Raw genomic sequence first — 23,395 nt, 5'->3', positions numbered from 1 at the left:
AGAGGGCTTTAAGGAGGCACTCTGGGTGAACCGGCCCCTCTGAAGTCAATGGCAGAACTTCCCAAGTGAGGCCAAGAGCTCACCCTCTGTTTCAACCAGAGCTTGCTGGGGGCATCTGGGCACGCTTGCTTGTTTCGGGAGGCAGTGGATTTCTTCCCCATAAGGCAGAGCACTATTCCCCTTTTGCCCACCAGCCCAGAAGTGGAAACTTTACATTCCAGTGGGGTAAGAGGCCTTTCCCCAGCCTTCTAGATACTTTCAGGTCAAAGCCCATACCAAGAGACGTACGGCCGAGCTGAGCCCATTGGCCAGAGATCTTCAAACTCACTGCACTTGTAGGGGGATTGGGTTAGACTATACTGCCATTCTGCAACCGAAGGGAACACCCTGGGGACAAGGGGGAAGCTAATGCAATGGGACAGATCAGTTGCCATACCTTGCCTGTGAATAATATCCACCAGGATATCAATCACTATGATAGTGCCCGTGCGTCCTATTCCAGCGCTGGGGAGAGAAGACAAGGCGGGATCAGTGTGTGAAAAGCCAAAATGCCTCCCCAGACCCTATATAACTAGCCAGTTCAGTGCACGCCCTCCATCGGCGCATCAAGACCATCGGAGCTGGTGCCTGGAATATTTGCTATAAAGACTTGCCGAAGCAGAGTCCTCAGAGAAGCGTAGTCCAGTGGTCTGGGCAGGGAACTGGGAACCCAAACCTCCCCAGTTCTAATCCTGGCTCTGCCACAGACTGCCTCGGTTATCCCATCTGTAACAGCCCTAGGGAAGTGCTCAGTATGGGCACTACACTAGGGGACAAGGGAGGTTCATTTCAAGGCTTTGATGTAACAGATTTCACCTCTGTTCGTTCTTGGCTCACGTGAGCAACAGCCCCCACTGGCCACCGACACAACCCCGCTGGCTGCCAGGTCGCTGGTGCGTACCTGCAGTGCACGACGATCGGCCCAGAGTCTGGAATGCTTCGCTGTGCTCGGTTGACTTGGTCCAGAAAGCTGAGGACCCCTCCTGGCTCGTTGGGGACCCCGTGGTCTGGCCAGCTGAAATACTGATAGTGCTTTACCTGTCTCGGGTGCTCCTCCTGTCGGACAGATAGCCCGGTCGGTTGGTTAGAACTCACCCATGTGCCACAGACAGTACCGTGCACGCACCCCCCTCCCCAAAAAGAAGATGGTCCCTGCCCCAAGGAGTTTACAATGAGAGAAAACTGGTCGATACAACCTAGAGATGGGGCAGAGAGACTATTCTGCTAGGATAGAGCCCATCTGTGTAGCCACCCAAGCGAATAGGAGCGTGCTGACAAATGCAAGGGATAGATGCTTTTACTGGGGAGGTCAGGGACGTTCTGCCCCATGCTGATTGCACCGATCCTTGTTTGGGAAACTCTCTCACAAAGCCAGCAGAACCCCAGTGCAAAGCCAAAGGCACAGTCGCACAAGAAGCATTCCCTGCAATGCAGACCTCCAGAAGCACTCCGACAACCAGAACCCAACGGGGCTAAAGGGTAAATGAACGCAAGAGCTGTAACCCCGGGGGCGATACCAGGAGGAACCGCATCGATAAGATAAATATTTCTACAACAGCGCAAAGCTATGAAGCTACAGGCCGGCTGCCTCTCCCCCGCCACGGCTCAGCGAGAGTCCCAACGCCCAGCAAAAGGAGCGGGAGAAAGGAGAGGCCTCTCACCCGGTCTGTCCGTGTGATCTCCAGCTCCCGGAGGTAGTAGCCCTGCGCCTCGCGCTCGCTCACGATCCGCACGCAGATGTAGCCGTACTCCTTGGTGCAGTTCTTATCAGGCCAGTAGCGGAAACATTTATTCTGAAGAGACAGGGGAAAATGCCGTGAAGGGCTCTGCTCATCATTCAGGACCGGGGAGCTGGACAGGAACCCCTTTAGAGCTCAGCCAACAGCCTGCTGTACTGGGACTGCGAGAGCTTGTTGAACTCAATGCCGGTGGCTGGGTCAGCAGCAGCAGGGACGTCCGATTCTAAAAGCGTGAGCTGCTGCTGTTTGAACTCGAGGACCCAGTTCTCTTAGCCAAGGCCGCAGAATATTCCTCAACCTTGGTGTGTGACCCAGCCACTGCTAGCAGAGCGCCACCCCGAGCAGGGGTGGGTTACACCAGCACTTCCACAGTGCACGACTAACATTACGGGGAACCCTCACCACAGATAAATAGCACCTTCCTCCCCCAGAAATCCCACTGACTGCAGTGGGGTTCCCCGTGCAGCAACACTGAGCAGTGCCAAGTGCTGTCCCCACTTTACAAGTGTAAAGGCAGAGAGATCCAAGGCACCGTTGGGATAAGTGACTTGCCCACGGTCACACCATGAGGCAGTGGCTGAGCCAGGAAGAGAGCCCAGGAGCACTGACCCCCACTCCCCAGCCCCTCCTGCAAGAAACCGACTGATGGTTCCAGCAAGGAGGCGGCGGCTTGCGAGAGGTTAAACAACCCAGAGTTTGATTGGGGTGGAGATACCCACCCCCTACCCACGTTGCCCCCAGGGACCCTCAATGGGAAGGCTTTTTTGGCCTGCAGGACAAATGCCTAAAGACGTCTAATCTCACAGAAGGTCACTTTCCCCCTAGATATCACACCTATTCTGTGCGCGCACAGCTCTGCCAATCCATTTCAGTCCTGCCCTGCAGCACCCCCTGCTGTCCCACGTGCAGTTACATGGGTCACTCCATGACTCCGGAGCCATCCCAATGCATGGTGCTGCTTGCCAACATCCCATCTAAAACCCCACCAATCCCCTATTTTTGTACCGTATTAAGGCCTTGCCTATACTAGAAAGGGTTTGCTGGTCTAGCTGTTGACTAATATATGCTGGGCTAGCATATATACATCAATTACATTACCAATAGGTATTATCCACACCGTACATAGAGCAGTACACATTAAGCACACAATAGCAGTTATATAGCCTAAACTGACCCATACTTTTTATACAACCCTGTTCACTTATGCTAAATATCCCATAACACCTTGCATTTGCTGAAGCAAGCATTTGGCATAAGCAGATAGGAAACTTATCAAAAATCAAGACACGTTCGTTCGAGGTCTTAGTACAATCTAGGGAAGTACTTCCATGGACCACTTTCCAAAATGCCAGGATCCAAACCAAAGGAAGGAAGGAACAGAACAACTTAGGGAAGTGGGACAAATTGAGGGGTTGGATTTTAGTGACGCGTGACTTGTAAAATCATCGGATAAATAATACCAGCTGAAAGGTGTAACTTTGGGATCACTCCTTCTGCATAAGGTGAATGTAACAATGATGCACGAGACAGCTTCTTCACTGCATAGAACCTTTTGCCTGTACTAGATTATTATTGGCTTACAGCAATAAACATGCTCGTCTCTTGAATATATTTCATTACACACCAAAGTGTGGTCAAGCAATTGACTAAACAATTTATCAACCAGTTATACTGGGAGAGTCTTCTAGTTCAGACACAGCTTACACCGGCACAAGAGTGCTTTCGCTGTCATAGTTTCTACCACTTTCCTTAATAAATTAGCTATTTTGGGACATTTTAAAACAAAACAAGACAAAAAACCCACCACCCTAAGTGGCATTGATATACCAGCAAAAGTTTCTAGTGTAGCCTTGGTAACCTCTCCTTATCGGTGGAAGCAGTTCTGGTTAGTGGCTCTATTGGTATCATAACACGTTCTCCAGACCCCCACCCCTAAACTCTGTATGAAAATATATGCAGACAGAGCATATACAAGTTGTACAATTCTAACTCACCACAGGGACATGCTGGCCGCCACTTCCCGTAGCTCCCATTAGCTGGGAACAGAGAACCGCGGCCACTGGGCACTGCGGGGGGGCCGTGCCTGCGGATGATCAACGTCAGCAAAATGTCTCGTGGCCAGCAATCAGATTACCCTGATGGGCCACAGTTTGCCCACCACTGCCTTAGCTGCACTAGGCCTGCTTTTGACTATTGCCATCAGTTGGTCATCATGGAGGCACCAGGCTGAGGCACCACAAGTCAGCAGTTTTCCCATCTAAAATTGCCTGGCCAACAGGAGGGATGAAATGCACCTGGCGGGCAAGAGGTTCCACAGACAATGCACTGCATGTTGGTCTGACGACAACCTGCAAACCAAGTACCCACCCTGCCTCTCTCCACTTCCTTCGTCGTCATGACTATGACATGGGTGTTTTCTTGGTACACCATGGCCCAGAAGTCGTTCACCGTCGTCTGCAGGCAGCCTTGGGTGGCGATGTAGACTTTGCAGTGCTCCGAGCTCCTTCCCTCTTCGGGTATGCTCTGGGTGTGGAAAGGAAACAGGAGTGAGGGACCAAGGACCGCCCCCGTGCAGCCCCGAGCTGGGAAGATGGAGGAGTCCTATAGGACATGGCTGCCTGGCACTGCATGAGCTCTCCAGTGGAACATCTGCCACCTGATGCTAACAGGCTTTCCTCTAGGGATCAAGCTACATCAGCCCCCCGGACACAGAAATCGTTCTGCTTGCAGTTTCTCGATACCCCATCACCAGTGTTAATGAGACACCCTCTGCAGGGCCTTATTGCCATTTGCTCAGTGCTAGATGCAGGTCGCAAGACAGCTGCCAAAGTTCTGGTTGAATCAGACTGGAAAATAAGCGACCCCATCACATGGCGAAGACTAGGGGCTTAAACACCTGAGCTGTTCCCGGCTGGAAATCCGGCTCCAAATTGGTTTCAGCTCCCAGGCGAAAATGAGTTTGACCCAGCTGACAACCTTGAGCAACAGAGCCACGTTGGCAGGGAAGGCTGGGGTTAGAAGAGCGGTGCCGGACATCGAGACGGAGGCGTCTCCAGAGTCGCTGTGCAGGGGCAGCCAGGACACGGCGCCCGCCAGCAATAGCAAAGCCTCAGGTCTGGAAGCACACACCCCCCCCAAAAAGCAAGGCTTCCCCCCTTTATCCCCCCCGACACACACACACTCCTGCTCTATGCACCACAGCCCTGCTGCTTTTTCTGGCCACCAGAATGACAGCGCGTCCGGGTACTAGTTTCCCGGCTCTTGGACCTCCCTTGAGCCAACCTGACAAAGCGTCAGTTCCAGAGCGGACCGCAGGGCATTAGGCAGCAGCTCCTCTTGCCAGATACAGACTGGAAGAGTCTCTCTGGCTGCAGGGAGCAGCCCACAGGGGCCTCTTACCCTGCCAAAGCGGCAGCTGTCTACAGAACTGGTGAGGGAGTATCAGGAAACTGCTTGGAGTGCAGGAGGATTCTCAGCAGAGACGGCATCTGGCCTGTGACCAGCGAAATACAGGGGTTCCTGCTGGGCTTGCCTTTGTGACGGTATCATTCTTGGAGCCACTGCACCCGCTCATGGGTAGCGAGGGGCAACCTTGCCCCTCCCCCACCCGCAAGAGCCACCTTTCCCTCCCGACGTACCTTGATGTAGTTGGCGTTGATGTAGTCTGACCCCGGTATGCTCTCATCTACGTCTCTGAGCGCAACCCGCGTGGTATCGACTGCATGGGAAGAGAAGCCACATTCGAGCCCCGCGCAGAAGCATCACCGCGCTGCACACCGGGCCCCCAACAGTTTACCCGCATCATTCACACGTGACCAGCTGGTTATTTCAGGGCTGGGGCTAATTGGGTCCCACTCCAGAGTGGAGAGAGAAAATTTCCCCTAGTGATGCATCAAGGCAGTCCATTCTGCCTGGCTCTGGGGTACGCCACAAACCCACAACTAAGCCCAGACTCCTGGGAGGCGCTTGGAGGCTACAGCAGTGAGGGGCACAATGGTACAACCCTCGAGCGGGTCTCACTTACCCGGGGGCTAGCTCTGGCTTCATGTGATTTTTGGCCGACGCCAGCGAGGCTCAACTGAGCTCTGGGCTGGTTTGATTTCACAAAGGGGAAGGAGGAAAAACCCATTTTGCCAGAGTCCCTGGGATGCGGCAGTGCGGAGTTCAGGAAAGCGAGAGAAAGGGGCTGAACTGAACGGACCCCGGCTCTGATGCGATAGGCAAATCCCACGTTCCTTAGCAGACTGGCAACGATTCACTGGTTTGTGAATATTAGGCCAGGGCCTCTAAATGCCAGACAATCCCAGCCCCCAATACCACGGGTCAACTGTCCCCAGAGATGCTCGGCGGCTAGAAAAAACGACAGCCAATGTCTCCTTACAGGGGAGGATGTTCTTGTAGCGATTCTTCGCTTTGTTCTCCACTCGCTGCCCTTCCTTCCTGGGGTAGAGGAGCTTACACTCCTGCTGCTGCAGCATCTGGGGAGAAGGGGACATGCAAGTGAACAGTGACACACAACCAAGGGGCTCTCAGATACCAGAGAGGGATGGGGGGGGGTTCCTCCAACATGGCATTGGAGAGATGGGGAGCCAGGAGGGGGCTCCTCGAGAAACAAGGAATGGAGGAGAGGAGGGTAGGACTAGGAGAGGGATCCCACAAACACGGCATGGGTGGGAGGAGAGGAGGTGCAGGGAACTCCCTCAGATAGGGCAGGGCAGACAGTTGTGAGGGGGTGGATACCTCCCTTCATGCTCAGACACTGGGCAAGCCTGATATTTCAATGCTGAGATCACATCCTCTGCGGGTGGCGGTAGGGGAGGGGTAACACAGCCGGACTCCTGTACCTCGAACTCTTCCCAGAACCCTTGCTTGGCCTTCTCGCTGTGATCCGCCATTTTGTTCAGCTCCTTCACTCGGTTTTCGATGTTGGCGGCGTTGATGCGCGTGGCGTTAAAGGGCTGAAAGGTAGGCAGGGTCAGAACGCAGAGCGACGCCCCGGGACACTGGGACTCCACTCCCACAGGGGGGCCCTGCTCTCTCCCCACCAACTCGCTAGAGGATGGGCTTCAAAGCACACACCCACCCTCCTGCGCATCTTCGGCTCGATCCTGCAGTTGTAATGCTGGGCTCATGGCAGTGTCACAGGATGTGCTCGGGTCGGGCAGTGGCCACTATCTCCGGACCTAAAAAGCAGGAATCTACTACCCAAGGCAGAGAACCAGGCACTGTAGCAGACAAAACTCTGCTTGTGGACTAGCCACTAGATGGCGACAAAAGCACAGTGTCGCCAAGGGTCACTAATGCAGCAAGGCTCAGGCCAGAGTCATGGCATGGCATAACGCAAGAGGTTCCAGGCTCAACCCCCCAAACTCTTCCACTTCCTAAAGTGTTTGTTAAGGCACCACTGTTTGAGTGGGAGAAGCCAGGCTGGGGGGCGGAAACATCTTATGGGAAGCCGCTACATGGACACCAGAGGGAATGCAAACAACGATCCCATTGTAAAACGGGATTGGACAGAGCACCCCGTGACGTGTTCTTGGGAGGGTTAGTTAGTTCATGTGTACCGAGTCCACGTTTAGTAGTAGTCACCTGTTTCAGATGAACCACAGCTCCGGATTTCTCCACCATGGGGTTTTTCTTGTAGTGCTCCACCAGGTCCGTGAGCGTGTCGAACCTCTCGCCTCCCCCAACGTCATACTTCCCATCTGGCTGCGGGAGGAAGTGGCGAGTCATTAGTGTGATCAGAGCACGCATCGTGTGCCTGATCCAACGCTCGCTGGTGTCAGTGGAATTCTTCCCACTGGACTCCACGGGGAGCTGGATGGGGCCTGAGGAGAGCAAAGAAAACCAACTCCCCATCCTAACAGCCAGTTCAGGGTTTCCCACCTGGTAGCGGATCATCACATGAGTCACCCGTGGCTTCCGGTCTCCTGTGTCCATCTTGTCTTCATTCGTCAGCACTGATAAGACAAAGTCCCCCGGTTTGCTTTGGCTCTCCCGCACCAGAAAGCTCCCTGGCTTGCCTTTCTCCGTCAAGAGCTTCTCTGCCTCTTTGCCAGTCAGGTGCCCATGGTACCACCTGGGAGAATGGAGAAGGCAATCAGGGTGGAGGTGAGACACACAGATATAGCAGCACTCAGAGAAAAGATTTGCCTCCCTATAGACAGGTGGTGATTCAGATGCCACTAAGACTGGGCCAAAAACTTTTATGATGCTACCTGGCTTCAGTTTTTATTGCAAACCCCAGGCCCGAACCAGAGAAGACAGAGCAGAGATGGGAACTTCTCAAGCTAAACCCAGAAAGAGTGCTCCCATGAGCTCCTGCAAAGCGGGCACGCCAAGTTTATACAGCTATCCTTACCACTCATGAGACACTGGTTTTACAGCTCTCATCCCCACTGCCTAACTGGGGAAAGTCCCCAGCTTGGAATATTTTAGGAGTAAAACCCCAGGGACATTGTTGGTATATGCTGCAATGGCACATCAATACTTCACCCGGCTGACAGGATGGAAACATCAGGACTTTTATTTGCCCCACCGGACAAATACAAAACGGCAGTAGCCTCAGAGAACACATTGGTTTAATATACTAATTTATCCCTCTGGGATCAGCTCCTCATTACGTTACAAGTGAAATCAGTCTAGCAGATCTCATTAGGGAACATCTATATTTAAAGAGAGACACAGCAGGACACTCATAACTAGCAGTCTTTGGTCAGCAAAAGCCCACAAGTGGAATAGCAGAGGTTGCTGCAGCTCAGGAATGAGATGCATTAGCAGACCGCACCTTGTGGGTCTGTGTAGGATTTGCACAATAACCCCACACGCTCCAGTTAGCACCATTCAGCCACTCACTTTCCTGACCACCAAATTCACCTTGAGATTTAAGAACACTGGAGACAAATCACCGATGGGCCTTCTGCTTTCTGCTGCGCTGAGAGTTTGGGAAAACAGCAGGATTTGATCTGCTCTACCAGGAAACTACAACCCCTCTCTCACCTTGCACAGAATTACCTTCCTATCTCCATGCCACCCTGCTTTTAAAATGCAAGCCACTTATTGTTCCACACCTTCTCCACTAGATGGCAGCGCTAACATGCTCTGGACAGAGGGACACATGCTTTAGTTAAGTGAGAGCTCCTACTGAAACAACACTTTTCATCTGCAGAACCCCAGCACTTTACAAAAGTGGCCATTTCCCACACAGCAGTTATGTTACTTTCTCAAAGCTACCTAGTGAATCAGAAGTAGGGCTGGCTGAGCACAGAACAGTTCCTCCTAGCCCTGCTCCACAACTGGAACATGCTGCTTTTATTCCTGGACTCGTTTGTTCACTTAGGTCCAGCAGCCTTGTTAGTTTAGCCTTGATCATGGAAGGATGGTCCAGTGGTTAGAGCACTAGCTTAGCATTTGGGAGACCCATGGTTTGTTTCCTGCTCTACCACAAACTTCCAGCGTGACTTTGGGTAAATCTGTCTGTGTGCCAGTGCTCCAGCCGTACTCCTCTTCCTTTTCTCCCAGTCTTGTCTCATCGGCTTAGATTTACTCTCTTCGGTGGGTGTGGGCACTATCTTACTGCGTGCATACAACACCCAGCACAATCAGGCCTCTCGTCACTATTGTAATACAGATGATGCTAAAGCAGAGCTTCTCTGCCTCAGGGCATCCGGTGCCCACGCTCAATCAACAACTGAACAGTGTCTCTGGGCAGATGCCACTTGGTTCCCAGTTTGATGAGGTTGGCTCCTGGCCTGCAAGCCAGGCTGCTGGGAATTCAAAGTGGCCCAAAATATCTTCCAGGGACGATGCAACGGCATCACGTCATGTCTCGGTAACTTTGTCCCAGAGGACGACGTTTATGGAGTGGGAGCCAGCAAGGCCGATCTTTCAGAGCGGGCTGTGATGACAGCGATTTCAGCCACGGGCTGTGGGGAACCTGAAGAGCAAGACACTTCACACCGATTTGAGACTGTATTAGGATTACACGTATGGGTGAATTTTATTGCTGCTGAAAGTGATGGAATGACAGCACTTTGCTAGAGCCAGCCAGGCACCGCGCACGCTTCCCACATGCTGCTCTGCAAATGCGCCTCAATCCCCGTTCCTAGCACCCTCTGCTATTCCAGAGCCAGATCCCCACACAGCTCTGCCCATCCACATCTGCAGCCCCCACCTCCTTGTATTCCTGGACCTGGGGCCCATTTTTCTTAAACACCGGAGTCACATAGTGCTGGCAATGAGCAGAAATCCTTTAAAAAAAAAAAAACCTTTCGCCATGCCAGAGTCTCTTTGGAGGGAATCAATACAAGGGGGGTTTCCACTTCTCCAGGGCTTCTGCTAGTGTTAGCTGCTTCTCATGCTGCAGGATGGAATGAGCAACTAACCCGTCTTAGCAACCAGGCAGCACATGAGCCGGAGGGACTTCCCAGCCCCTCGCAGCTCACATGATAGTGCACAGGGAGCGGAGCTGCCATTTCAGGAAGTGAGACTGTCCCGCCGACTGACTGTGGCTGCTAAAGTTAGAGTAATTAGGGGTCGTAAGTGGCATCTCCGCCTGCCTGCCCATGCATTTCCCTTTCTGGTCCAGGCAGGCCAGCTTTTTGGGGGCATGTGACACTGGGGAAATCGGAGCGCGATGGTCATGGGGGTGGGGGCGGGGGCGCTAATCTGGGACTCAGGGAAAGTCTGAGGTTACCGGAGGCAAGTTTGCAATTCAACAGAAGTCAAAGGGATCCCCAGTGTTACAGGTTCTCGGTTCTAATGACTGTCACAAGGGGTGGCGGGGGGGGCAACGCACTGCTGAACAGGACGGGAAAGGGATCACGAGGGTCTATGTGGGCAGCTCTTGGACTATAAAACCCAAACGCGCCCAGTTTTGGGCTCCATTCCAAACCCAGCCCAGGTGCATGGTTAGCTGCAGCGCAAACCTCCTTGGAGCGCCTCAGTGAGTGATGCTTGGGGATTTGCCCGGCATGTTCATTGAGAGGTCCCCCGGGCCAGGCAGGCCGAGAGCAGCAGCTCACCTCTCGGAGGTGGGGTCCTGGCAGTTCAGAGGGTATTTCAGCTCAATCACGTTGCTGTTTTTCTCCCGCAGCAGCCCCTGCTGCTCAGTGTAGTACTGTACCAGCTCGGCCAGGGTAGCAAACTTCTCCCCTCCATAGAGGTCGTAGTAGTCTCCAGTGTTCTGGATCTTAATGTGCGTCACCTCATCGTTTCTCCTGGTGTGGGAGAAGACAGACATTGTATCAGTGCGGGGGGGGGGGGGGGGAGGGAAGGGCGGGGAACACAGCACACACAGGCAGTGAGCTTCGGAGTCCAGGGCCCCCAGTAGAATTCAAACATGAGGGCATCGTAACAAACAGCTCTTATCTAGCACTCAAGCAGCAGATCTCAAGAGGCTTTTCAAAGGAGGCTGGTACCCCCATTACGCCCATTTTACAGATGGGCAAGCAACTCCCTCCCCATGCCTCAGTTTCCCAAGTCAGTCAGCAGGCCAGTGGCAGAGCTGGAAATGGAACCCAGGTCTCCTGAGTCCCAGTCCAGCATTCTGCCCACTAAGCAACACTACCTCTGCGGATACACACACATTTATAAGCATCCGCATCAACTGGAGTCATATCGCACAAACCTCACATCAGATAATTAGTATTTTTTCCCCCAGCAGTGCCCCATTTAAAAGCACCTCGGGGCCTGATTTTCAGAGGAGTTGGGCATTTGCCTCTCCCATCAACTCGGGCCCTACAGGTGCTTAAGAGCCCCAGAGGTGTCTGTACTTGGTTCAGACTATGTTTTCTCCTTTCTAACTCCAGTTCGGAGATCTACGGCTCCCTCTCCCAGTTAGAGCATCTTGGAGATCGCTGCTAAGGGTCGCTGGTGCGTGCGTGTTACCTACTAACCCCAGGTTCAGAGCCTGGAACCTCGGGACAGAGCGAGGATGATTGCTTCCTAGCACCCGATAGACATTTATTCAGGACACAAGACAGAACTTGTGCACAAATTCTGCATGCCTGCTCCAGGATTGAACTAGCAGGGTGTTCCTAGATGCAAGTGTAACCCACACACCTCCCGGGTGCGGCGTTCTGTCCCATCTAGTGGCACCTAGACCACTTAGCGTTAGATGAGTCTGCTCTACAGCCTTAGCTAACAACCAGTTTGCTTTTAGCTCATGCGGTAGAGGCTCATGCACTAAGCTCCAGAGGTCCCAGGTTCGATCCCGCCCGCTGACAACCGGGGTCTGTCGGCGTTACACAAGCAGGACAGAGTTGCAACAGCATTGTTGCACAGGACCCAGGACTGGATGCAGGTCAGGATTCAGGTCCACTGGCAGAGCTGAACAGGCTACGTCTACACAGCCCACGGCAGCAAGCAGGTGCCGAGCCCAGAGGGACGGGCTCATGCTCCAATGCTAAAAACGGCCCACCCCTCTGCCGAGGCTTCAGAGAGCAAGTTACAACTCGAAAGCATTGTCTACACCACTGTTTTCAGTGCGATAGCACAACCGAGTCTGTCGACCCAGGCTTGGAGGCTCGCCTCCATGGGTTGTGCAGAGGTCCTCGAGCCCAGCGCGGGAGGAGAAAAGCGGATGCTGCAGAATGCAGCTGGTGCCCATTTCTAGACTTGGGAGAGGAGCCTACGACAGGAAGAGCAGGATTTAGATACCGCGCACTGGCCGTGACCTGGGGAGAAAGCTTCCAGCCCACGTGTGACCTGTCTTGGAAAGGAAAGTGACAACCCGACCTTGGCTAGAGTCCAGGTCCCCACCACCCCTCAGCATTAAAAGCAAATAAGCAGTAGAACGTGGACAGAGCTGGATTATTTCATTCTCTCCCTCCATCCCACCCCAACCTCTAAAGCCATCGAGACAGTTGGCTAGGACGGACTTGCACTCGGAACTCATTTTGGTTTCCCTCCGACCCTTTCCCACAGGGGTCTGGGCGCGATGAGACGCTAGTCCAGTGCTCAGAGCATCCGAGCAAACTCCGCCCATCCCCGCTTTGCCACATGCTCTGCCCTGGTGTCTCTCGGAGCCCCAAGTACGTGCGTTTACCAGCTTCTTCCAAGGGCCCCCTCAGCCCTTGTAAAACCCAGCCAGCTCCTGCCACAGCACTTGCTAACCTTTCCGAGAGGCAGGCGAATTGCATTTTAAATGCACTTAGCGGCAGCCCTGCTGAGCTCAGCCATAGTGGCTGGGAGCCGGTCGCTGAGAAAGAGACAGACAGACAGGGAGGACAAGCAGCTCCTGGCCTCTATTTGTTGCCACAGCAACTCCTACAGCAGGACGGAGACGACCTGGGAGGTGCAAGGGGTGGGCTAGGTCATGCAGAAGAGTCACCGGCTTCGGAGAACACAGAATTAAAAGGGCCGGACGTATTCTGCGCGGGGTCAAATGGAACAAAGAGCCACATCCAAAGCCCACTGACTAAACACAAGCCCTTCCCTGGGTGTCGAACAGTCCCTGGGCAAGGCTGCTTTCAACAGGTCACCCCAGGAGCCGGCTGCGTGTCGAGGAGCAAAGCGGCAAGAGGCGTGGTTACGCCTGGACTACACTGCGGGTTGTGCACTACAGCAGCTGTATCAACGCGGATACGAGGCCAGTCTAGAAGCACCACACTGCTGCGAAATGGGGCTGGTACCAGTGCTGCTTAGCCATGTAACTCACTCGGACAGCGGCACCGGTACAAGCCCAGCTTTGCCCCACGCCTACAAGACTTTGCAGCAGTGTCTTACATCAATTTAGCTGCTTCCGTGCAAATTCCTCTAATCTAGACAAGCCCTTGCAGGCTGAGTTTTCCTCAAGGGGCTGCTTCCAGTTATTCTGAGTGAGGAAGAAAGCGCCCCTCACTGTAGAATGGGTTGGGGGAAATCAGAGGATGCCGGGTACAGACAAGTTGATCTACACTACTGCGAGCAGGTGCAAGCGTGCACGTGATGGCCTGCAGTGTCTCCAGCCAGCAATGAAATGGAATGAGCATGAATGGAGCTAAGTCAGTTTGCATCACCTGATGATCTAGCCCCGTTTTTTGGCCCAGATTTGGGTCCTCCGCTGGGTTTCCAGCCTAGAGTCACCCCATCAGTTGACAGCACAATCATTTCTGCATCTAGGGACCGTGACATCAAAAGGGAGGCTTGTGACATCACTATGGCAGGAATCAAATGAGGAAAGGAGGGCTAACTCGTTACACTAAATACATTTCATTTAATCCTCAGCAGCAATACCAGAGGGATGACGTGACTGTCAAAGCCAATGGATTTTGCGAAAGAGCATCTCTTATTCAGGTCCAGCACAGCGGGCAAGTCCCTTTCAAATGCACATAGCTGCATTATTTTAGATCAATAAAGCTATTCAAGACGTGCAGATGAGTTTTAAGTGCCATCAGGATTTCTGAACCCTCGGTGACCCAGGGCAAAAGTCTGACTTCCAGAAATGCAGCAGTAGCAACATGTTCTCTAGCCGCTCCACTTCCTCAAAGATTCATCAGCCACCCACGGTAGGCCAGATCCTCCACGGGTGTAAACCGGCATAAGCTCCACAGGCTTGTGGAGCTGTGCCCATATGCTGGGGAGCTCGGGCCGTTTACCTTTGGTTCTGCCAGAGGGAGATGTTTCTTAAGCAAATAAGGATGCTGCCATGAGCAAACCAGCCCTTCTTCACAGAAGCTCCCAGTAGAGTCAACGGAGCGGAGCTAGGACAATGCCGAGCGCTTCTGAAAAGCCACTCTACGTGCCAGTAGAATTTTTGGCCCAGCAATACATGAAACCCATCTCTGGAGGGGCCGGCACTGCACTCCTTGTCACAGTACGTCCCACGCAGTAAACAGAGGCGCACGATGCCGAGCGATGAATTTGAGTCTGACCTTTTGCCCAGAAACCCCATATACTGAGCACAAAAGCTCGAGATAGACCACAGCATTTCAGTCCTCAAGAAACGAAGCTGCCGTGCGCCAAAGGCAGAGCACGAGCGACTGTTTTGAAAGGTCTGGTGTTTTGATGGAGTTACTGGGACATGGTTAACACCCGTCTGTAACTGCGGCTTGAATCGGACCCTTTCGGAGTCTGTTCTAGTTGTAGTATAGACACAGCCTTAAAAAAGGTCTGGGAGCATCTGGATCTGGGAGGCAGATGACGAACCCTGCCACTGACCTGCTAGGGAAGGATTTCCAAGGGGATTCTGGGCCAGCTTTTCCAGAGAAAAGTGGAAAGTCTTTTCAAAGTCTGTCTCCAACTGTGGTTACTCAGCCCTTCAAAAACACCCTGACCATAGTCAGAGATGGTAATCGTCACCACACGCGCTGGAAACATCTTTAGTGAGAGAGGCAGAGAGTGAGCGTGGGTTAAAATCAGACCTTATCTACCCCTTATGCAAAGTGAGTTTGTGCTTATAAAAGCATCAAGAGGGGGAGATCTCTAGGCTCCGCTTCCCCAATGTGGCAGCCTGGCCGGGCAAAAGTTTTGTCCTAAATTGGGCAGCATCATTACTGATCCAATCACAGCTGGCAGATGACGCTCGCCAGCCGTTTCGTGCCTGAGGCTGGACGCGGCGAGCCTTTGCTCAGCACAGAACACACCGGATGGAAGCCACATCTTCGCCATTTGGCCAGACGCTCTGAAGTTTCCTTCATTCTGCTGCTCCCTCCCCACAACCCAAGCCCATTAAAAACCTACAAAGCCTCAGTTCACTGAAATGCCCCCCACTCCCCCCGATCAAAAGACTGCTAGCACTGCATGGATGCAAAGAGAAAATGGACAATTGGGGCCCTTTATCCAGGCAGCCCTCAAGGTCATGCTTAGCACAAAGGGCATTGAGGGATTTCATTTCCCCCGCCCGGTGCCCTTTTGCAACTTTAAAAGTCTCCCTGAGCAGTTTCAAACTGGGCCACAGACCCCGATCCCAGAACAACATCCTGACCCAACATCCTCATCGATGCAACGACCTAGCCTGATGAAAAAAAAGAGAGCAAAGTCGAGATATGCGGCTCACCTAGTGGCATTGCTACTGCTCGTTAACAACGTGGACATTGTTCTAGCACACGGACGCAGCACTGTTTGCTAGCAGGATCCAACTTCTCTGGAGATTTCAGTCAGCAAGTTCAAAACCCTCTGAGCCAGATGGTGCGTCCATTCCAAACTTCTCATGAGAAACCCCGAGAACCTGTATTACAATGGCATATCTGGAGGCCCCGTTAGAGATCAGGGCCCCACCATGTTAGGCATTGCATCAACACGGAGACTCTCAGTCCCTGCCCTGAAGGCTTTGCAATCTACTTAGAGGAGAGATAAAAGGAGAGAGCTATTTTGCATTTTTACTTCTATTCTATAGGTGAAGAACTGCAGCACAAGGAGATAAAGGGACTTGTGTAAGGTCACAAGAAATTGGTGACAGAGCCAGGATTCAAAACAAGATCTCCTGAATCTGGCCACCCTTCCTTTCATAACCTTCACATCAGCTTCTCATGTGCAGGAAGAGCAGCAGTGCCTGGAAGAGCCCTACCAGGGACAAGAATTCTGTCCTACATGATCTGCTAATGAAGTGGGGATGCAGCTACTCACCAGCATTCAGAACAACTAGGTAAAACTCACGATGGGTGGTCAAAATGTTTTGCATGAGCTCAGAGCTCACCCAAACCCTGCCCATGGCCCCAAAGTGAACCACAACCCTTTTTTCTTTTTTTGGATGGTTGAAAATATTTGGCATTTTCTTTATTATAACATTTCCCCCTTGGGAGAAATTGTTCTCTGTGCTGTTTCTTAACTGGGCCAATTGAGAACAGACTCAAGACTTCCAGAACAGCCTCATTAGGTTTCAAGGCAGATTTCTAGACCGAAGACGCTCAGATTGGCGGGCATCTGAATCGGATCATTTTTGGCACCAAAGGCAGAAGAACTGGTCTACGAGTCAAAACATGAGCCATGCTTGGCTGCTGTCCCCCCCAAAGTATTTTTGGTCACATGTTTCATCGGGCAGAGGCACAAAGACAGCCTAAAGCTTATCAGGCAACGTGTGACCCCACTTGCAAAACACCAAAATGTTGTCTATGCAAAACAGGAAGAGCCTCCCACGTATTTTAGAAACGTGGTTGAAAACTTGGCCCTGATCAGACAGTAGCCTGGGTTCTCACAAAATGCTGAGTTCTCTACCATTGCACCATGCCAAAGAAAGCTGAATGTTATTCTCTTGCCTTTTGGGACGTACATCCAACTGGACAGACAGAAGTCAGAACTAAATGGCTCCGGAATGGAGTCGAGTGTCATCATCCAGGTGGTTAATGGTTCAAATCCAGGTTGGGTGCGTGAAGGCTAGAACTCACCACCACCCGATGCCCCAGGGGCCTATGTGAAATCAGCCAATGTTCTCAGCCTTCTTCCCCATTGGATAGGTGACGCAGTACAGCCATTTAGCAGAGAGGCCAAGGATCAAAAGGGCGTGGAGAGCGATTGAGTCTCACCCTAGAATCGGTCTCTCCAGCTGAGGTTCAAAGCACATGTGAGCCTGTGCCGTTGCTGCACCTGTTTCTTTTCTCAGAAAGACCTTCTGGCATCTTTCACCAGCACGAGATTCCCTTGTGGGGGGCCGGAACCTTTGGTGACCCATGCTAGAGAGAAATCCCAGCGTTGAAGCACCTCCCTTCTTTACAGGTCCACGCAGACCACAGGTGCCCCTCAGCCACGCTGCATTAAGCTCCCCCTCAGCCTCGTCTGTCTCACAGTTCACCAGGCCCCAAATCAATATCCACTCATGTGGACCTGATGCCATCTCCTCCTTCCCAACAGCTAGCATGAGGCAAGGGGGGATGGCTTCACACAGCAGCCTAACTTGGATGGGCACTTCTCCTGCAATCATCACATGGGGTAATTATGGAATGGGTCAGATGGTTCAATCAATGCAGGCTTCAATGGGGGCGGCAAGAGGGTGGCAGAGAGTTCTCCCATCCCGCTACCCACCACTCCCAAGATTTCTCTGCAATGGAGAGAAGAGAGCGTCCCAGGCAGAACAAACATAAGATACCCACCTCCTATTACAAGGCAACAAGAAATGTTCCCCAATAGGAGGAGACCCATTCTCTTATCATTTGAATTCACTTGGTAGGGTGCTTAAAAAAACACCACAAAGGAGAGAGACACTTCTGGAAAAGCTAGTAGGTGTTCCCAGATCACATGCGTCCCACCTGAGATGCTGTCAGGGATTGCTTACGTGAATCAGCAGGGTAGTACCAGGCACTGCACATGCACTACCGAGCACAGGGGCACATCATGGACCCAGGATGGTGCACAGATATCAAGGATATCTAGGCCATTAGCAAGCTCATCAGTGGACAGTGGTTTCTCCGGGAGATTTGTGCTGCACAGATTCCAAGCTTTCCATACAGAACAAGTTCCCTGCCTGCTGGTCCCAGAGAAACACTTCCCCAACTTTGCTGGTCAAGCCAGATTTGGGAAGAACAAAATGTATGATTCAAAGGAGGCATTCCCAGGATGTACCAAGGTATCAGGCAAACCACAGCCCGGAGTCAAACTTGTAAAGCAAGAAATATCAGCAAACAAAGTATTTAGGCCAAATTCTCTGCTAGTGACACTCCACTGAGTTCCTTGCAGTTACATCCACAGAGAGTTTGGCCCTTTAGAAGACAAAACAGGATTTGTATTTACTTTTTGTAAGGTGAGAAACCCAGCCCTCGAGAATGATGGTCTTGCGATTAAGGCACTTGACTGACTCAGAACAGCTGGTTTCTAATCCCAGCTCTGACACAGACGTTTGTGACCTTGGGCATGTCTCTCGGTTCCCTAGCCGTTAAATGAAAATGACTCTCCGTCTGGCCTATTTAGACTGTCAACTCTTTGAAGCTGGGACTGTGTCTTACCAAGCATACATATATTGTGTTCTCCGATGGGACCTCTAGGTGCTAACATACTAAGCTGCAATGACAATTGCTTTTTTACAGACGTTTTCGCAAGATTTCTTGAATTCCTCTTTCAGCTCCTTTCCTCCTCATTGTATCTATATTCTTGCAAACAAACAATATCTCCTCAGTAACAGAGTTTGATTTGAACCCTGCAGTGTGTATATGCAATTCATAGGATAGAATCCCAAATTCTGTCTCTTTGGTTACAGATTGAAGCATCCAAATACCAGATGGAGTGTACTTTTACAACCTTTTGCAGGGAGGAAGGGGGAACAACCTATAAAATCCAATGTCTAGCTAACAATAACAGTGTCCTACAGAAGTGTTAATAGGGATATCACTAGAGAAGCACTCTAGCAAGATGTTATTACCCAGAAGCATTTTCTATTGTATGCAGCAAACCTAGATAAGATCTGTTCCCATAAAATGTGACCTATTTACCAAGTTAATAGGATCTCTATTAGGTGCTTTTAACAGATTTGTGTTACGCTATGGCCCAAGGCCAGCTGCATCTCAGGAAACTTTCAAAATACTGTTTCCCCTTGTTTAAAGTTATTTACAGAGAGCTGGCTGATTCTGTAAATGGATCCTTGCTTTTCTCAGAAGTGATTCTAAATATTTGGATGCTTCAAAAGGCCAGAGACCCAGTTAGAAGCACCCACTACAGTTCCCACATGAGAACAGAGGATGCCTAGCACAGTCCAGGGTCTCTCCCTGCTTCTCCCAAGTAACCTCCATCATATCATCCCTGGTATAAAAGGCTAGTTCTGATAAGAGCCAGTATTGAGCTTTATAAGATTGGGTATCAAAACCCTAATTAGCATCCGGTCCTTCCTTTGAACCGATAAGAGAGAGTTGTGATTAAGTGCGAAGTGAAAACAGGCCTAACGTTTACGGTATTTTTAGAACATCTTTTAATCGAGAATGCAATATGCAAATATCATCTATGCAAATCAACTCTAAGACGACTGGCTGAGCAACCTCTGATGTCACCATTCCACACCGCCCGCCCTAACATTTTCTGTAACTGGCCTTCAAACCAAATTAAGTTTTACAAACCTGTGAAAGTTTAACAAAAACAAAATCTTTCCCAAAGTGCCCCATTGTTCCCCAAGATCCTGCTCTAGACTGGCTTTGTGTGCAACTGTAATAAAACAGGAAGGATTGGCTTGTTGCCAGGTCCCTGTGAAAAGATTCTACTTCTCATAACCCACATGAGCCAGTCCCTGAAAGGGTAATTCAGCACTAAGTAACCCACTGATGTGTGCACAGTCACCTTGTTAGTGTATCTAGGTGCTACTGGAATACAGATAACAGATCAGGATCACACTGGGCTAGACACTCTACAGGCACAATAAGATAATATACAACGGTTTCTCGTGAGTTATCTCCCCCTTAATCTGAGTATTAGAGTCACGGCTGCATTTCTTCAGCTAAAGTTGCAAGACCCTTTCTGCTCTATGCTGAATCAAATATTTATGCATAGCTATTATTAAATGCGTTCTGTTAGCACTGCTGAAGTGCACAGAGCTTGAGACAGACTCCGTTAACAAAAGGCTCAGTGCTCACAGACCCATGTCAAAAATAAAGACTGCTCAAGAAAACAAACTTCTCCCGACACTAGAATATGAGGGGCTTGCAATATCCCAAGTGTGGCAACGTGTTATACTAACTAGCTGAAAACTATCCTAAGAGAGGGGCAGAAGGAAGGAAGAGAACTGAGAGATGGAGCCATGGAAGGTTGTTTTTGAATTTGTCTCCATTCAGATTTTTCACTGGTTTGGAAAGAACTAACCTGACTCACTCAGAAGTTACCTGATTTTCCAAATAAGTACAAAGAAGATAAAGAGGGTATCACTCCATTTCCAACCCTACACAGAGTAATTGCTGCAGGGACAGACGCAAATCTTCCTCTCTCTACGCAACCTGGATTCAGTGGGAAGAGGCATTCAAGGGATGCGGACAGAGGCTGCTGCATCTTTTGTCGAAGGCTTCCGAGGTTCTGCAAAACAGCTGCTAGCCTCTCGAAAGAGACTTATCTGGAGATCCATGAACATGTGGATCCCTCTGTTTGGGGTCTGGTCAGCCAGAGCTACAGCTAACATCTCTCCTGGGCCCACATCCCCTCTCTCACAAAGGGAGCTGCCTTTTCACACATTCTTGGAGAAGCTGAAGGTGGAAGGCGAGGTTGCTTTCTGAAAAGGTACTTTCTGCTCCTGACTTTTCAGACCCATTTGGTTCTTTGAAGAACATGCTGGACAACAAGATTGGTTGGAACTCAGATAATCTAATGCTACTCATTCTGTACACTGATCTATGCTTTATAGTTCCAATTCATGAAAGCACACACTTAACATGGCATCAGTTTCAATGGGACACAAGCACGTGCAGAACTGCTTTCCTGACTCATGAAAGGTGTGCAAGAGGAGATACCATACATCATGCACATGGCCCCATGTGTGTGACAAAGCCAGCATTTGAAGGCAGTCACCAGAAATGAGAAGGGAGCTAAGGTGGGAAGATTTTAGATGACAGTACGTTGTCAAAGGTAAGATAATCAGGGAGAAAGATTTTTTCCATCGCTTAAGCATCTGACACTTCAGATATGACACCTGGGTTGCAAAAATCAAATGCACAAACTTAAATGTTTCCAGGAAAGTGCCTCTAAGTGTCACAGCCATTGCTGATTTCATACTGTGTGTGCGAAGTTGGTTCAGAATTTCCATTGAATCAGAATGTGGCAGTGGGTTGTGGCCACACAATTGATAAATATTAAGACTTCAAGGTAAACTTCGTGTTTTGTGCTTGATACAGACCTTGCTGGCCGTGGGCGAGGGACATTTGATTTGGGTTGAGCTACCCACAGTTTCTTTTTTAAGTCAATATTTATCCTGTGGTAACACCTAGAGACTATCCAGCTCAAGATTCCATTGGGCTACAAATAGTAACCGAGCATCCTGGTTCCCAAAGAGTAGTGGGAAAGCACCTACACTCTTGCACATACAATAACTGACCCCTGATGTAAAATCATCATGGATCAGACTAAATGGCAACACAAGCGTCATCTTCCTCTAGAAAAATGTTCCAGGTACTCCCCTGAAATCCCAAATCACCCTCCTCTCCCCCTCTGCTGCCCCCCCTCCCCACACACCTGCAAGAACAAGGAACAGAGACTTCCTTACACAAGAGATCTGGGAAGCTTTGGCTAGCAGCAGCTATTTTGGAGGAGGTCATTGGCATTTTAACCCTTCCATCACAGCGTGCGCCAGGAGCAGAACAGAAGGGATTGCAGATTTAAGGGCAGTTTGCATCATCATCAGGGTAGTGCCGAAGGGCCAGCTAAGAACGGAGCCCCGGCAAGGCACTGGAATGGCAGGCGTGTGTGGGCAGAGTGCTGGAAAGGAAAGCTTGTGCAGGCAGATGCTGCTTCTCACACACTATACCTGACTCTACCGAGATGCCGTCAGTGGCTCACTTTGAAAACGGACAAAAACACTGACTCACAAAAAAAGAAATTAAAAGAAAAAAGGCATTAGCATCACACAGAGCCAAACCCAGTCTTACGCTTCTTCTCTCCCAGTGATCAGCTTGTTCAAGGCAGCTCTGTGTGACTAACTCTATTTTCCATTCTAATTAGAAACACTTCCTGTCTCTTATTAACCCAACAGCTTCTGATTGCAAAGATTACCTGCAGCATACGCAATTAAAGTCAGATGCTGAAACTCTCTAGCCTGCTGAAAAGTTAGCCACGTTCCTTCCCATGGCCCCCTGCATTACTGCTCTATGGTCAGAAAAGTCAGGGGCCCTGCCCAGCTTGTTAACAGATCAATTGTTGCTTCCTTAAGAGGGCAACAAAGGCAAAACCCTCTCTCACTGTGGCCAAGAAACTAGTTGCCCTTTGTAGATCAGCATGAATGGGGATATTTTGGGTTCCAGCATCAGAGAGAGGAATAAGGGGGCGAGGGGGTGGAACATGGGGAGGAGGAGCGAGATTTTATTTTGGGGCAACAGCAAAAGTGAACACTCACTTGAAATATTCAAAACACTATTAAAACCTGCAAGTGGCTACCAAAAGCCAGGGCATTGGGGGAGGGGATACAGTCCCTCCAATTAACGAGTTATGCTCACATCCTGTAACACTGCAATACCCTGCCAAATCAGGGAAAAAATAAAAATAAAACTAACCAATATATTGCTGCATGGGGTTACTTTAAACGAAGTATATGGTAATGACTTGTAAACCTAAGTTAACAGCCACTGAAAAAACAACAAACGACTAAAATAACCTCAGAAGAGGCTTGCATGGGGGCAGGGACCCTGTTTTATCATCGATAAGGCTTCAGGTAGGTATGGCACAGGAGGGGTTAAAGCTACCCCTGGAACACACCAACTTCCCCTTTTAGCCTCACGGACCCAGGGGGTCAACTTTATTCTTTGCATTATCGGATAGATAATAAGACAAAAAATATCACAATGCCACTATGTAAATCCACAGTACGGCCACACCTTGAATACTGTGTGCAGTTCTGGTCACCTCAGAGAAGGGCAACAAAAATGATTAAGGGTATGGAACAGCTTCCATATGAGCAGAGATTAAAAACACAGACTATTCAGCTTGGAAAAGAGATGACAAGGGGGGATATTATAGATGTCTATAAGATCATGCATGGTGTGGAGAATGTGAAGAAGTAGTGTTATTTACCTCTTTACATAACACAA

The 23,395-nt window shown here is 50.5% G+C and overlaps 1 protein-coding gene across 1 annotated transcript in view; it reads right to left on the bottom strand.

Annotated features, from left to right (window-relative positions):
- Nucleotides 1-23,395, bottom strand: part of LOC135893424 (tyrosine-protein phosphatase non-receptor type 11-like) — an 84,375-nt gene that overhangs the window by 5,713 nt on the left and 55,267 nt on the right. The window contains exons 3-12 of the mRNA XM_065421238.1: nucleotides 10,802-10,996; nucleotides 7,665-7,857; nucleotides 7,368-7,487; nucleotides 6,623-6,736; nucleotides 6,160-6,256; nucleotides 5,417-5,496; nucleotides 4,146-4,301; nucleotides 1,701-1,832; nucleotides 941-1,095; nucleotides 437-504 (exon numbers count right to left, since the gene is read on the bottom strand). Coding sequence (XP_065277310.1) covers nucleotides 437-504; nucleotides 941-1,095; nucleotides 1,701-1,832; nucleotides 4,146-4,301; nucleotides 5,417-5,496; nucleotides 6,160-6,256; nucleotides 6,623-6,736; nucleotides 7,368-7,487; nucleotides 7,665-7,857; nucleotides 10,802-10,996 — 1,310 coding nt within the window. The remainder of the gene's footprint in view (nucleotides 1-436; nucleotides 505-940; nucleotides 1,096-1,700; nucleotides 1,833-4,145; nucleotides 4,302-5,416; nucleotides 5,497-6,159; nucleotides 6,257-6,622; nucleotides 6,737-7,367; nucleotides 7,488-7,664; nucleotides 7,858-10,801; nucleotides 10,997-23,395) is intronic.

Source organism: Emys orbicularis, chromosome 22 (genome assembly GCF_028017835.1).
Source record: "Emys orbicularis isolate rEmyOrb1 chromosome 22, rEmyOrb1.hap1, whole genome shotgun sequence".
NCBI classification, from domain to species: domain Eukaryota; kingdom Metazoa; phylum Chordata; order Testudines; family Emydidae; genus Emys; species Emys orbicularis.
Note: the sequence above shows the minus strand (reverse complement) of the source record. Positions and strands in the feature narration are given on the sequence as shown.